This window comes from Oryctolagus cuniculus, chromosome 2 (genome assembly GCF_964237555.1).
Source record: "Oryctolagus cuniculus chromosome 2, mOryCun1.1, whole genome shotgun sequence".
Taxonomy (NCBI): Eukaryota; Metazoa; Chordata; class Mammalia; order Lagomorpha; family Leporidae; genus Oryctolagus; species Oryctolagus cuniculus.
Genome location: NC_091433.1, coordinates 133,596,423 through 133,612,249, shown reverse-complemented (window position 1 = coordinate 133,612,249; position 15,827 = coordinate 133,596,423). Strand labels below are relative to the sequence as shown.

The 15,827-nt window shown below is 43.2% G+C and overlaps 1 protein-coding gene across 1 annotated transcript in view; it reads left to right on the top strand.

Annotated features, from left to right (window-relative positions):
• Nucleotides 1-15,827, top strand: part of ANTXR1 (ANTXR cell adhesion molecule 1) — a 241,894-nt gene that overhangs the window by 44,688 nt on the left and 181,379 nt on the right. The window contains exons 4-5 of the mRNA XM_002709824.5: nt 14,147-14,228; nt 14,791-14,824. Of these exons, the coding sequence (XP_002709870.1) occupies nt 14,147-14,228; nt 14,791-14,824 (116 nt within the window). The remainder of the gene's footprint in view (nt 1-14,146; nt 14,229-14,790; nt 14,825-15,827) is intronic.

Below are 15,827 nucleotides of genomic sequence, written 5' to 3'. Positions count from 1 at the left end.
CGCCGTTTTAAACTGGATTTAAACATTATCAGGGAGCTGGATTGGAAGTGGAGCAGCCAGGACTCTAACTGGCACCCATATAGGATGCCTTCCCTACTGTACCACAATGCAAGTTCCTGTTATTTCTTTTATTATTACTTTTCTCCTATTTATTCATTAGATTTCCTCTGCTTCTCATATGAGTGTAATTCAAAGGGGGCTATTTTCTCAAATTCCTAAAATTGATCTTCTTCCCAAACTTTTCTCAAGTTTATAGACTTATGAAAGTAATCAACTAGGTTTTCTCAGTACTAGGATTTGGGATGAGTTTTTTTTTTTTTTTTTTTTTTTTTTTTTTTTTTTTTCTGTGATGGTAAACGATCCTTATTGAAAATATTAGGATCTTGAGTTAAGGAAAATGGAAAAAATTAGACATAGTATAATTTTTTTTCCTGGACAGAGTAGACACCCAGTAGTCCTTCCAAGGTTAGTAGGAAGCTGAAGCCAAAGGATGATGGTCAAGGGTAGGTGTTGGATCCGTGTGTCAGCAACTCCTCCTCTTCTCAGCACCCTTGTCAGGCCCTGGAGCCCCAACCTAGTGGGTCCTTCCCTCCCCTTGACCTCAGCAGCTGTGCTTTGTGCAGCAATTCTAAGTTTCTGATCTGAGCACAGCACCCTTGCCTATTTTCCAAAGGTGAAAAAACATTTTCTCTAGTTTACTAGTTCAGCTGTCTTCTACAGCAGTTTAGAGATGGGAGTGAGAATTAAAATGTGCAGACTGGGATCAGTATCTTTGGAAATTTTACCTCTCTTCCAAACTTTTCAAGATGAAAGAACGTAGTATAACAAAACAACTGTGGGTCAAAGAATTATTATATCTTATTCAGCCCACTGACCTCATTTCTTGCTGAGGAAAATGATTTCCAGAAAACTTCAATTATTTTCCCAAGTTCATTCATGTACTCAGTAGCAGCACAGTTGTTATTGCTTTTCTTAAGCTCATCAAATTAAAATTTGTAAATTCAGTGATTTTATATTCAGTAGCCTACCCTGTATACACAGCTTCTGCATATATGCTGCTATCTTTTGTTTGCTTGTTTGTGGAAGCCACTACTCACATATGTGAATGTTCATACATATGCAAATGTGTGTAAATCTACCTATAATCTTTTATTAAAGGCTATTATGTAGCAGTAGCCTAGAATGTTTTCTTCATCTATAACAAGGGAAAATATTGGTATCTGAGAGGTTGTTAAGAGGATTTTATTACATACTTATTATTACAGATGGGGATACTGAGGCAGAGAAAGCTGAAGGCAACTCTGGTATAAGAGTGTAGGAAACTGGATTTGTACCAGGAAGCCCAGCGCCATTTCCATGTTCTTATTTACTATGCTATAGGATTCCCAGTATTTAACCACTTTATGCAGTTTTAAGTTGAAAACACATTCAAGCATACGTAATTCACCACCTAAAGCCACTCCGACTTTTGCAAGAAAACAGTTCTCGGAAAGCCTTGCCCTCTACACATCTGATCTTCACGGCCTTTTGAAAATAGAACTTCACTGCAGAGGTAAAGAGGTAGCATCAGCATTTCACAGATGGGGTGAAGAGGTTAAGTGTAGCTTCTTGCTTAAGGAGGTGGAATGAAAGCCAAGACTGCCTGGCTCAGACTGCTGAGTGGAAACCAAGAGACCACACTTCTGTAGCCCTCTCAGTCATTCTCTGGTTTGGTTGAGAGTGTGGTTTTGCCATTAGTGTCACAGGGGAAAATGACATATTCCAAACACATCACTGGATTCCTGGAGCAGAATGATTACAGGTTGCCATTACCAAGAGACACAGTTCCAAAAGCCTTTTCTGCATTTAAAAATAACAAGAGAGAAAAAAGTGTCTTCAGATAGTTGGCGCTTGGAAGAACTTGGAATCATTCCATTTGGGGGTCCTGTTTATTTAGTTGCAAGAGGGCCTGATGGTGAGGGGCTCGGGCATCTGTCTGTTCTCTTGTCCCGGTGAGAGATAGTGTCATGTGCATCCATGGACAAGCTTCTTACCTTTCTGTGCCCCTGTTTCTTTATCTCTGTAATGATACAGTGGTAGTCTCTACCTCACAGAACCCTGGGAAGGATTAACAATGCAGGACAAAGTAAGTACTCAATAAACAGTTGTTACTATTGTGGTGGTTGTTAGGGAGTTAATAAATGGATACCATGCCATCCCAAATCCTCCTGGACAAACTAAACCTCAAGCATCAGAGTATACTCAGCAGGAACTCAAAGAGTGAGTCTCCAGTTCTCCCTGGCTCATATCGTTCTTGGAAGTTTCTGACATTTGGCAAGTCTAACCCTACACAGGGGATACAGGCTGAACATACTACTTTCGTTTGAGGCCAGATAAAATTATTGTTTCCTTTGTCTAATGGTTCTAGCAAGATTCCTTACAGACAAGAATATACGAGCTGTGTCTCTAGGGGAGATTTTTCTCCGAGCTCCCAGGTTGAGTCACAATAATGGTCAAAGGTTAGCGCACCTTGGAGAATTCAGCAGGTCTGGGAACAGAGTGGCCTGTGAGGGGAGTGTGCATCTCAGACTCTTCCCCTGGAGTGCCCCTGTTACTAGGAGTAAGTAAAAATATACCCTGGGATCCAAGGATGTGGTTTGACATGGATTACTGAGAACAAGAAATTTCTCCAAAATTCTTTCATCTTAAAAATGCATGTGCATTTGTGTTCTCTTTCATATATACAGATGCTTGATTTTATGTAAAAATCCAGTTGAGTTTTCTCTTAAAGTTTGGAGTGTAATTTACGCTCCAGAAAAATAATTCCAAGCCTCCCATGTCGTTGTATTTAGTACACTGCTATGTACCATATTTGAGTTCTGCAGATGTAACAGGGAGAATGCAGACTTTGGGCCAGACCCCAGTCTGGGTTCCAATGACCACTCCACCACCACGTACTTATTACTGCACTTCCCTGAATTTGCTTCCTTGTATGACAATAAAGCTAATAATGCCTACCACGTGGAGTTGTTATGAGGCTTTGGGAAATTGATGTATGGAAAGTGCCCAGCAGAGACCCTGGCCTGTCACGGCTATCCAGGAAATGCTTTGTTTACTTACCAACTCTTCCTCCAGTGGCAAATACAAGCTAAAATTAAAAATGGACAGAGCAGCATCCAGAAACTTCTTTGTTGTCTGGATGAGGACAGGGAGGCGAACTTTAGAAGCAGTCAACAGAACCAAAGAATGGGAGTGCTCTCATACGCAAAGCTAGCCAGCCAAAACCAAGAAATTGTCTGTAATCTCACAAAAAAGCCAACCCCCGTACTGGGAGATGGAGTATGGGAAGGCTCTCACTGAGTTCTGGAACAACTCAACTGAAGAATTCTGGGTGGAAAAATCTACACAGAACTATGAGGAAGGAAAGCTGATGCGGTAGAAGGCAAGAGTGCAGTGTCGTGGAAATCAAGAGTAGAAGGCATTCTTTAAGTGAAGAAGTCACCATGTCTTACTCTGCAACAGGCTGAATCAGATGAAACCGGAGGAGTGACACTGGGCTGGCAAAGTGGGGGACCTTGGCAGAGTTGTGGCGGCCAATGTCAGAGGAGAAGGGGTTAAATGAGAGCTAAAGGCATTTTTGCCCTTTCTCCTTCTCTCTCTCTCAAAAAAAAAAAAAAAAAACCTAAACAAAACTCAAAAACAGAAAAACTTGAAGCACAAGCGCATTAAAAAGCCCATTGTTGAGGAAACCAAGAAATATTCAAACCGTAAAACACTACCTATGAGGACAGAAAAGGAAAGGCAGAATGGCAAACGATGTGTGAAGCAGTGTGAAGAGTGTGAAGGAGATTCGGAAGAGGAGCAAGCAGTGCAGCCTCACCGAGCCCTGGCAGGCAGGCTCAAGCTCTAGAACACTCAGGTACGGGGAAGACTGACGAGGACACAGGCGACAGCTGGGATCCCGTGTGCAGCTATGTCTAGGGAGCTGCCCAAACCTCAGAGCTCAGCCCGTTCCTGCTCCTGCTACCATCTGAACTGTAGCCCTCTCCATCTGCACCAGAGGAGAGGATAGTCTGACAAAGCTGCACAAGAATGGGTTCATGGCCAGGGACACCAGGCTCGGGGGGTTAATGGAGACATCCACACGACAAACGTTATGACCTCTAGCCTTCCCTCTTGTCCAGTTCCAGACGTAATGCCTAAGGGCGGAGTTTGAAAACTGCTTCTTTGTAGAAATGAATGTCTTATAAAAGGGAACAAAGCACAATCATACCATCCACTGATTTCTGAGGGTCATTAACAAAAAAGCTGATTGGCAAAAGCTGGCCATCCACCAAGTGGTACATCCCATCAGGCACACAGCTTCCAACAAGGCTTTTAGTCTCTCTCCTTTGAAACAGACCAACAGCCCATGATTGCTAAACATTTGAAAAAGGCCTCCATCAGTTAAGTCAGGGACTTTCAGGAGGCTGTGCACGAAGAGAGCCACAAATAAGTAGGCCCTTAGCAAGAGGCAGATGTGAGGTCAAAGAGGACTTCTCTTTTTAAGATGAGAACTGTTCAGGGTGGGTGTTTGACCTAGAGGTTAAGATTCCAACTGGGATACCCACATCCCTTATCAGAGTGCCTGGGTTCAAGTCCCAGCTCTGCTCTCAATTCCAGCTTCCTGCTAATGTGTACTCTGGGAGGCGGAAGGTGATGCCCCAAGTAGTTGAGTCCTACCTACCCAGGGGGACCTGGATTGAGTTCTGGCGCCTGATTGTGGCTTGGCCCAGTTCCAGCTACTGTGGGCATTTGGGGACTGAACTGGTAGATGGGAGCTGACTCTCTCTCTCTCTCTCTCTCTCAAATTTAAAATGACATTTTTAAAAAGATGAAAGATGCTAAAGGACATTCATTTGCTGGTAATCAGCCTCTAGTATTTTTCTTCCTGACTTGAGACGAATGTAGTCACAAACACTTAGAAAAATGTCTGCTTCTGGTTAGCATGCAGAGGGCTGTGAAAAGCCTTCATTTCCATGGTCAACCCAGAAAAGCCCGGACAAAATAAAATTCATATGTTTCCGTGGGACTGGCAGAGATACAGCAAGCACTGATGAGCTGAATTAGAGGGAAAGAAGCCTTGTAGCGAAGCAGAGATTTGAGGGTGGATGCCTGGTCTTGGCATGGGCACTTGGAAGAGGAATCTGTCTTCTATGGGCAGAGACTTAGCAAGGTTGAGGACCAGCAGGGAGAACGGAAAGGATGGATTCGAATCTGAAATGCAATAAGAACCCTCTCAGCCTGACACTTCTCCCTCACCCTCATCTCCACATTTTCCTGCGGAAGTCACAGTGGAACAGTTGCTGAAAGCTAGAGCAAAATCGCAGCATCAGGAAGATTCTTACAGTGCTTGGATTCTGTTAGACTTGGAGTCCTGCTAGACTTGAATCGAGAGGTCAAACCAACCTATCTGAACCTGTTCCTAACACCCTCCTGACTCAAATGACCCTAAAGTCTGGGTAGGGCCGAAGGCCGGGGTTTGGGCTAATCACAGGAAAGGCTCGGATTAGCACTGCAGCCCAGCCCGAGCTTAGCCTCACTCAGGAAGGAACCTAAATGGTCAGCCCCTCAGTCCACAGAATAAGAGGCTTCAGCTCGGCAATGAGTAAACAAAATTAATGCACACTATACTTAGGTAGCCCCTGCTTTCCTTATACAAAGTTTCTGAAATACAAATTAAAAGATTATGAAGCATAGGAAGAAGCAGGGAACTGTGATCCATCATAAAGAAATGGTGCATGATGAAGTGCACTGAATGAAGCAAGCCGGGACAACTGGACTGTTGGAATCAGCAGACAAAGAGCTTAAAGCAACTGTGACAAATATGTCAAATAATTTAGAAATAGGTGAATATAATGAGGTATCAGGAAAAAGAAAACTCAAAGAAGCAAGTGAAATATGTAGAACTGAAAAAAGCAGAAAATCTAAAATAAAAAATTCATTGGATGGACTTAATTAAAAGCAGATTATGCACTGCACAAATGGAATTAATTTTAAAAAATGAATAGAAATCATCCAAATAGAGAAAAAGAAAAGTTGGAGAAATAGGAGGAAAGAATGAGCCAGGTCCTGAGATTTGTAGGATGATATCAAGTGGATGATAATGCGTGTCTGATTGGAGTCCCCAGCGTGGTACTCTGCACACAGATCCAAGAATTTCAAGGGACCCCAAGCAGGACAAGAACAAAGAAACCATCACCAAGTACATCAAATTTCTGAAAAATCTTAAAAGCATCCACAGGGAAGAGGAGGGAGACATGTTACCGAGGAACAACATTGAATATAACAGCTTCCTTTTCATCAGAACAAAACAAATGCAGTCCTGAACAGAGTGGCCCAGTATCTTTAAAGAAAGGAAAGGAAGAAAGAGTCTACTTGGAATTCTACACCCATTTAAAATATCCATAATTTGAAGGCAATATTGAAACACTTTCAGGGAAAAAAAGTCTAAAAAAAATCACCAGCAAATCTACTCTGCAGATAATCAATGTTGTAAGAATTCTTCAGGCTGAAGGAAGATGAACTCAGATGTGAAGTAGATATTAAAAAAAAAAAAAAAAAAGGAGGAAGAGGATAAAGCATCCGAAACAATAGATACTTAGGTAAATGTGCAAGGCTATTTTTATATTTTATTAGTTCATAAAAAGACAATTGAATGTTTAAGCCAAAAATAATAGCACTGTATGATAGTACCCACCATCTGTGGTTTGATTTTCCAAGGTTTCAGTTATCATTGGTCAACCACGTTTCAAAAATATTAAATGGAAAATTCCAGAAATAAACAATTCACAAGTTTTAAGTTGGGAGCTCTTCCGCGTAGCATGATGAAACCTCTTGCCCTGTAGCTCCATCGCACCCAGGATGTGAGTCATCCCTTTGTCCAGCATGTCCACGCTGTGTACGTTATCTGTCCATCAGTCACTTGGCAGACCTCTTGGTCATCAGATCAGTTGTTTCAGTAGTGCAGCATTTTTGTTCTAGCAATCTCTATTTTACTTAAAATAGTCCCAAAGTGCAAGAGTAGCAATGCTGGCAATTGGGATATGCCAGAGAGAAGCTATAATGTGCTTCCTGTAAGTGAAAAGGTGAAAGTGCCTGACCCCATAGGAAAGAAAAAAAAATCATATGCTGACATTGCTATGGCAATATGAAAGAGCTATGGTGAGAATGAGTTGTTGATCCCTAAAGTTAGAAAGAAAGAAAAGAAATTTGTGCTAGTTTTGCTATTGCACTTCAAACAACAAAAGTTATAGCCACAGTGTCTGATGAGTATTTAGTTAAGACAGGAATGGCATCTGAGTGCTATCTTGAGTCCTGGCTACTGCTACTCCATTTCCAATCTAGGTTCCTGCTAATGCACCTTGAAAGGCAGCAGAAGATGGCCCAAGTCCCTGGGCTCATTTAACTCTTACAAGAGACCCAGATAGAATTCCTGCCTCCTGATTTCAGCCTGGCTCAAACTTGGCTGTTGTGGTCATTTAGGAAGTGAACCAGCAGATAAAAGATTTCTCTCTCTCTCTCTCTTTCTCTCTCTCTCTCTCTCTCTCTCTTTCTCTCTCTCTCTTCCTCTCTCTCCTTTTATGTATCTGTATTTTCAAGTAAATAAATAAATCTTCAAAAATATTCAAAGTAATCAAGGAAAATCCATGAGTCAAAGAAAAAAAACCACAGGAGAAATTAGAAAATGTTTCCAGCAGAATGATATTGAAAAAAATCTATCAACAACATTTGTGGGATGCAGTACTACTTAGGGGAAAATATATAGCTTTATGGTGATTTTTCTTAGAAGAGTTAAAGGGACCTGCGCTGTGGTGTACCAGGTGAGGCTGCTGCCTGCAGTGGCAGCATCCCATATGGGTGCCTGTTCGAGTCCCAGGGGCTCCACTTCCGATTAAGCTCTCTGCTATGGCCTGGGAAAGCAGTGGAAGATGGCCCATGCTGTACCCGCATGGGAGACCTGAAGGAAGTTCCTGGTTACTGGCTTTGGATCAGTGCAGCAACAGCCATTGTGGCCATCTAGGGAGTGAACCAGCTGATAGAAGACCTCTCTCTCTCTCTCTCTCTCTCTCTCTGCCTCTGTCTCTCTGTAACTCTGCCTTTAAAATAGATAAATAGATCTTTTTTAAAAAAAAGAAGAGTTATTTTTCTGAAGCTAAAAAAGAAACATTACATTCAAAGTAAGAAAACGTAATTAATTAGTGAATCAATAAAATTGAAAATAGAAAAATAATGGAGAAAATAATTGGGTACTTTAAAAGAACAAATTCATAAACTCCTAGTAAAATTTATTAAGGAGATAAAAATTCAACCTAAAAGGGAATTAAAGAGGGGATATTATTGTAGATCCCATAGATCTCAAAAGATAATAAAAGATTATAAGTTTACAGATGTAAATTCCATAACTATAAAGGAAATGAATGAATATCTGTGCATGTAGATAATGTATATAAATTATACAGTATATATTTATATATGGTATAATATTTACAGATATTGTATACATCTGTATACAGTAGTATACAGATACTGCATATAAATATATATGTACATATTATATATAATAAATAAATACACATATTATATATATTTATATATAGATACTATATATAAATTATACCTTATACTGGGGGCCGGCACTGTGGCGCAGCCAGTTAAGCCACCGTCTACAGTGCCAGCATCCTATATGGGCACTGGTGTGAGTCCTGGCTGCTCCACTTCCAATCCAGCTCCCTGCTAACGTGCCTGTGAGGGCAGTGGAGGGTGGCCCAAGTCCTTGAGCCTCTGCATCCACAAAGGAGACCAGGATGAAGCTACCAGCTCCTGGCTTTGGCCTGGCCCAACTCTGGCTATTGCAGCCATTTAGGGAGTGAACCAGCAGTTGGAAGATCTGTCTGTCTCTGTAATTCTGACTTTCAAATAAATAAATAAATCTTTTTAAAAAATTATACCTAACTAAAAGATAAGTAGAAAAGAGCTTTGGTTCTATACGAATCTTGATATTTTCATCATGTTAGCCTATTCTTTGGCAGAAGTCACAAAGAGGTTATGAATTTTATATGTTAGGTACAACTGACTACAGTTGATTGTGGAACTTCCTGACTCCAAAAGTAACAGTGAAAGATCTTGAATTAATTAGTCTGCATTCTGTTCGGGTCACTACATTGTTTTTTGTCATCCACAACTGGAGCCATAGGGCCATCTGGAAGTGTTGTGAGAGCAGCATTAGTAGTAATTAGCAGTGATGTGTGTTTACTGTATAAGTTGGGCCTCCAAAGCCAACAACTGCAAGGCATTTGAGAATAGTCCAATTCCACACAAGTTATTTTCCAAGGAAGCAAGGAAGTCAGCAGTGCAGAGCTGATGTTGAGCTATTTTTGGGTGGTGGTGGAAGCTGTTTTTATAGAGTGAAAATATGGTAGACATTGCATAGCCCCAGGGGAGTTTGCAGTGGGAACATCACTGTGATACGTGGGATAAAAGCTTGTCGAAGTGCTCCTTGATGTGCTTCTGTGTTCATCCTTTAATGTTTGTGTCTATAAACATTATCAAAATGTCACACGACAACCAGGATCCCAGAAAGTAATCTTCATAGAGTGTAGAAAAATTCCCAGGGCAACAGAAAAATCCAGAAAACACTGTGACTAATTCTCCCCACCCACTACCCCTACAATTCAGCAAGGTAGGGTGCATGGAGTGTGCTCAATAAGTAGTGGGGATGAATGAGTGATAGATGAGTGCACCCAAACTGGAATCATTCATTCAACATTTACGTATTTTGTGCCCTATCATTAAGTGGTTGTGGGGGTTGCAAAAGGAACCCAGAGGTGTGGCCAGAAAACCCTTCACTTCTAAGCAGGAGCACTGGCAGACATGTGAAACCACCAAGGAAAATAGGAATTGTTTCATAGCAGCCTCTCTTCTTAAGAGTCCCAGCGTCTTGCATTTCCCAGGAGGGTAGCATTTCATTTGCTAATAACCCAGCCTTCAGAGAGGTTCTTATCATCCTCTGGAAACTCTTTCTCCCCATTTTCTAAGAGAACAGAGAGAATGGACCCCTATTAATAGTTCTATTGTCCCAGAATTAAAACAGATCCAGGATTCCCATGAAACTGTTTTATTTGTCTAGATGTTGTGGGTGCTTAGACAAGGGGCCAGGGCAAAGGCAAGGGCACAGTCATTTGATCTTTTAAGAGGTGGGGGTGTAACAGGGAGGCTGTGACCTCTGCTGGCCAGTTGCAAGTTCCTACCTTACCAGACACACACACACACACACCCCAAAAAAACAAGAATTAGGACATTTTCCAAAACAGCCCTTGGTTGTTCTGATTCCAGAAACATCGAAAACTCAAGAAAATACTTGTAAAGAAAAGGAAATGGGCCTGGAGAAAATACCCCAGTTCCCAGACTTTATTTGGCAGGGAAAGAAGTCCAGGGAAGCCAAGGAAGCTTTTCCACGCCCCGATAGGCCTTTTTTTTTTTTTTTTTTTTTTTTTTTTTGGTAGCTTCAGTTTTAACACAATATTTCAATTTTAGTGTTGTCCATGACCAAAGAACAAGACTCCACTTACTTTCCATGCCTACTATTCTCCCACCTAATTATTAGAAATTGGCCCCTCCCCCACAGGCCCCCCAGCTATTACAAAGTTCTAAGGATGCCCTTCTGTTGGATAGACCTGTTTTCCTCCCCCAGCCTCCCATTGTTGGCAGTGTCATCTTGTCACTGTCTCCGCTGCAGACTACAAGCTTATAGGGTAAAGCCACTGTTGGCCAGGAAACTGCTTGTGCCTGCCCTCTCCCAACTCCAAGGCTCTGGTGGGGCCACTACTTTCATATTTTCTCTTCTTCGAATGCACAAGATATGTGCTCTTTCTCATTACTGAGAACAGAGCAGGAACTAAACTGTGTCTTTTGGTGAGTTACTGAAATATTGGAGGTACTATCACATAGAACATGATTTTGAACCACCACACAGGCCCAGCCCTGTTCTTGGGTTAATTGCCAGGTCCATCCTTGTGACCTAAAATTGACTTCTTTCCAAGTTGATTAACAGGAGAGACACCCATTGCCTCCACTCACCTCTTGAGTCAGTATTTGTTGCAAGCCTGTCGTGTTCAGGCTCTGTGGCAGACACAGGAGATGAAGTGGGGACCCAAACAGATATGGCCCAGCTCTCATGGAGTTTGAAGTCCAGAAGTAAAAGCAGCAACTCAACAAAGAATTACATGAGCAAATGTTACTGTTATGAAATATTCTCAGTACCATGAAATAAGAATTGGGAGGCACCACGAGAAAATCTAATGAAGAGAAGTAATTTGGATTGGGGAAGTGCAATAAGGCTCCTTTGAACAATCTGAGATTTCGTTGGGCCTGGGGCTGGGCTGGAATTAGCTTGTGGAGAGGTGGTCAGATAGTGCCCCAGGCATCAGGGCTGCCTGTGTGCAGGGCCTGCTGGAGACAGGAGCTTGGAGGACCCAAGTGGCTGAAGTGAAGGCGGCCGGGACGTGCAGGTATGAGATGAGGCCGAACAGGGCAGCCGTACGGCCCATGCAGGCACTGCAGAGCCACTGCAAGGATTTGAAGGGCTGCCGTGGAAGGGCACCTAGCCAGGGAGTGAATGGCATGAGTTCATCTGTATTCTAAGAACACAGTGGCAGCCATATTGGGAGTGAATGCAAGGGGGAGCCAGGGCAGGAGGCCGGCGCCGCGGCTCAATAGGCTAATCCTCTGCCTTGCGGCGCCGGCACACCAGGTTCTAGTCCCGGTCAGGGCACTGGATTCTGTCCCAGTTGCCCCTCTTCCAGTCCAGCTCTCTGCTGTGGCCAGGGAGTGCAGTGGAGGATGGCCCAAGTCCTTGGGCCCTACAACCGCATGGGAGACCAGGAGAAACACCTGGTTCCTGCCTTCGGATCAGCGCAGTGCGCCAGCCACAGCGCGCCGGCCATTGGAGGGTGAACCAACGGCAAAGGAAGACCTTTCTCTCTGTCTCTCTCTCTCACTGTCCACTCTGCCTGTCCAAAAAAAAAAAAAAAAAAAAAAAAAGACAGCAGGAGACTGTCCCAGGGTCTAAGCGAGATCTGGTAGTGGCCTGGATCCTGGAGTTAGCAGAACAGAGAGAGAAACTGTCCATTGCAAGATACGTGTGGAGTAGAAACCGTAGCATTTGCTGATAGGGGGAGGAGTGGCAGGAGAGAGAGTCAGGGTAGAGAGAGGGTCCAGGGAGGCTTCCAGTGTCTGCCCTGGGCAGCCGGGTGCGTGTCCTGACATCCAGACACCGAGGAAACCATCAGACAATAGGCAGCCCATTGCCCAGAGTCTGAGTGACACGGTCACCTGAGAAGCATGGGCAGCCAAGGCACAGGCTCCGGCCAGTCCTTTGCAGTTTGACTTTTAAAAATCTCCAACCCCATCACATCAGTTTCAACAAAAAGGTTATGTTTTGCATTAGAATTCCTCCCTAAGCAATTGCCAGGGTAAACAATATTCAGTGGCTTCATTCAAGAGAGCAGCAGTTGGTGGTACTGATTGAGAGCAGGGCCTCTGAGATGACATCTCAGCTCTGCCTCTGAGCAGCTGAGGGGCCCAGGGCAAGTCCCTTAGCCTCTCTGAGGCTCCGTGTCCTTGTCTGTGGGTTGGAGATGACAGTGGTATCATCCTGAAGCCCCGTCCTAAGGCTTAGGTGCATTCCTGCCATTCCGGGTATTGAGAGCAGAGCCTGGTCCACTAGGGGCACCCAGTTGGTGTTAGAAATCGCCCACAGGTGGTATCGGAAGCTTCCCGACACTGTTCTGTGCTGGGAGCCTGCTTTGCAGAGTAGAAAGCCTTGATTGGGTCACACAGATTTGACTTTAGGTCTCTGCTCTCCTACTTCCCAGAGTCCATTTTCTCAGCCTTCATGTGGGGACAGTAATATCCACATTGAGTGTTAGTGGGAGGATAAAATCAGGACTCTTTGAGCATTGCCTTTTTTTTAAAAAAAAAAAAAAAAGGTTTATTCATTTGAAGGGCAGAGTTACAGAGAGGCAGAGGCCTGCTCTCCCAGGCCATAGCAGAGAGCTGGATCAGAAGTGGAACACCCGGGACTCGAGCTGGTGCCCTTATGGGATGCAGACACAGCAGACGGAGGCTTTACCCTCTATGCCACAGCGCTGGCCCCTGAGCAGTGCCTTGTGTAGAGCAGATGATCAGCGAATGTTAGGTTCTTTCCTTACCCACCGGGGGCTTCCTTTTCTAATTGATAACACATATCTCCACCCTCCACTCCTGAGAGACCTCAGTAGGATGGTAATTTCAAATCCTTTTGTAGGCTTACAGTTTATGAATTTTATGTATTTATTTTTCAGAAATTACATTTTCTTGCCCTTTCTAGCACTGAATGGAGCTATTTAAAACAAAGGACCGTGACTGTGGACATCTTACATCTCAGAGAGAATGGTCCACAGAGATTCTATTTGCCCCCTCGAACCATTCATAATTCCCACTGCCAGTCACTTGTCCAGTGCCATATCCCACTTCCTCTTTCTGTCCCCACCATCACCTTCAATAGCCAGAGTCAAAAAGCCCGGGCACCAGCCCACAGAAAACACTCTCCATTGTCCTGGAAAGCAGAGATGCTTTGGGCTTTTATTTTCAAAGCCGACTGCATGGTTTCCTTTGGCAGAACCGTGCGGGTGGCAGTGTGTGCACTGTGTGTCGCCCTCTCCACCTGCATCCCTGTGGTGGCCTTACTTGAGGTTCTTGGTACTGGCTTCTTTCTGGCTCACGAGAGCTGTTGCCGCTTTGCCTAAACTACTGTGCGTCTCCTCGGGGGTAGTTGTACTTTCAGACTCATTTCCCACTTAGAATGGCAATTTTGTCCCTGTTAAGAGACAGGAGGACTTGTGTCAGCAGAGAGTCCTGCAACAGGGTTTTATGCTTCAGTCTGCGAAATCTCACTCATCCTTTGCTATGCCTGACCCTGGATGGATAATATAATACACAGACTTCCCTCTCATAGGCTTTGGGGGACCGCTGGAGCAATGCATAGTATCCAGACAAGAAAAAGAGAAAAAGACCAGAACATTTAACCATCAACAGCAAAGTCAAAACAATGCTGTGAGAAGACTAATGGGGTTTCTTTGGATTTCAGGGAACAGATCCGTCAAGGCCTAGAAGAACTCCAGAAAGTTCTGCCAGGAGGAGACACTTACATGCATGAAGGATTTGAAAGGGTAATTTTAAAGCGGTTTCGACTCCAAGTGCAAAGTGTAATTTTGAAATATCAACGGAGGGATGGCTAATAAGATAAAGCACTTGTATTTAGGGGACTGGGTAAGACCCAGTGGCAAGGGAGTACTTCCCCGAAAGCATGTACTTAGATCCCTGTGTCCGAAAGAACTAAAGACACAAATTCCCGTCCTCCTCCTCTGACACTGAATAAGGGTTTGTTAGCGGATGATCGGCTGGTGTTGACAAGTCACGCACGCACAGTCCCCTCCATCCTAAATGACGGTGGTTGAGACAACTTCCGTGACTTCAACTTCCAGGAAAACAAGGGCTGGGCTATGAGAAGTACAACCTCAGGGGTCCATGTTCACCGCTGTAATTCCTTAAATGGGAAGTAACTTTACATGAAAACCACCCGTTGGTGTTTGAATGAAGCCTGGGTGAATTACATAAAGAATCAGGCCTGAGCCATGGCTGCAGATCCAACACCAAAGCCCACTGTCGATATGGTATTTGGAGAGGCAAGCTATGGTTATATGTCTAATGTCTTATTCTTGTGTTTTTCAGGCCAGCGAGCAGATTTATTATGAAAACAGTCAAGGTAAGACTCTAGTAAGAAAATGCTATTGTGAATTATTCAGTTTTTCTATATTTGCTTTCCAAAACATACCTCAGTAATTTTATGTTCAAAAGACATATATGACATCATCTATAATTGTCAGACACACACTTCATCAGGGAGAAAGAATGCATAGAAAGTTGGCATGTACCAAGTCAAATTCCACTGTCCTGTTTGTGCCAAGAAAAGTTATATAAAAGTGATTAAGCTCCCATTTGGCCTCAGTCTGTAACTACCATGAAGTTTCACATGTTGAATTTATTAAATTAGTAAATACTTGGGTGAGTTAGTAAAATCTTGGATTTTGATGTCAAACTTAATTTTCTCCACCTTCACTGAACTCCAAGCCTCTTCATTACTGTGATTGGACATGATACTAAGATCAACATACAAATTTGGTTTCAACTTCCTTTCATTTAAATGAAAACAATGCATAAAATATACCTACTAGAGTACATAGAAATGATACTTATTATTATTTATTTATTATTACAACCATGCCTTTCAGAGTGTTTATCTCACACAGATCAGATCTCTTAAAAGAGACTCCATATTATGCTGGGAGATTTTTCTCCCACGCCTATGGAAGCATCCACTTCCTGTTTCATTCTAAACTGCAACAAATAGAACAGACTTCGTATCAGTACCAACACCTGCTAATATAATTCAACTACGAGAAATGCTACTGGAAGTCTAAAAATCACTGAAAGAATTCTAGTAGATTTTGCCACCTGCTGTAGTATGCCCAGCCAGCTTATAAACCATGAGGACCATTACCTTTTGGCAAATTGTCTACAAAGGGTGGTGTATATGGCCAAGGAACCCTAAACAGCCTAGTTGGTGGGGTTTGCTACTGGACCTGAACAACAGTCACATGGACCTCTAATGGAAAATAATCACAATGGGGCCAATGGCCATTTTTGCCAGGTGTTTGACATGAGACTGAGAAACCCAGGGCAAAACCTATTCCCCTAGTCCCCTTCAA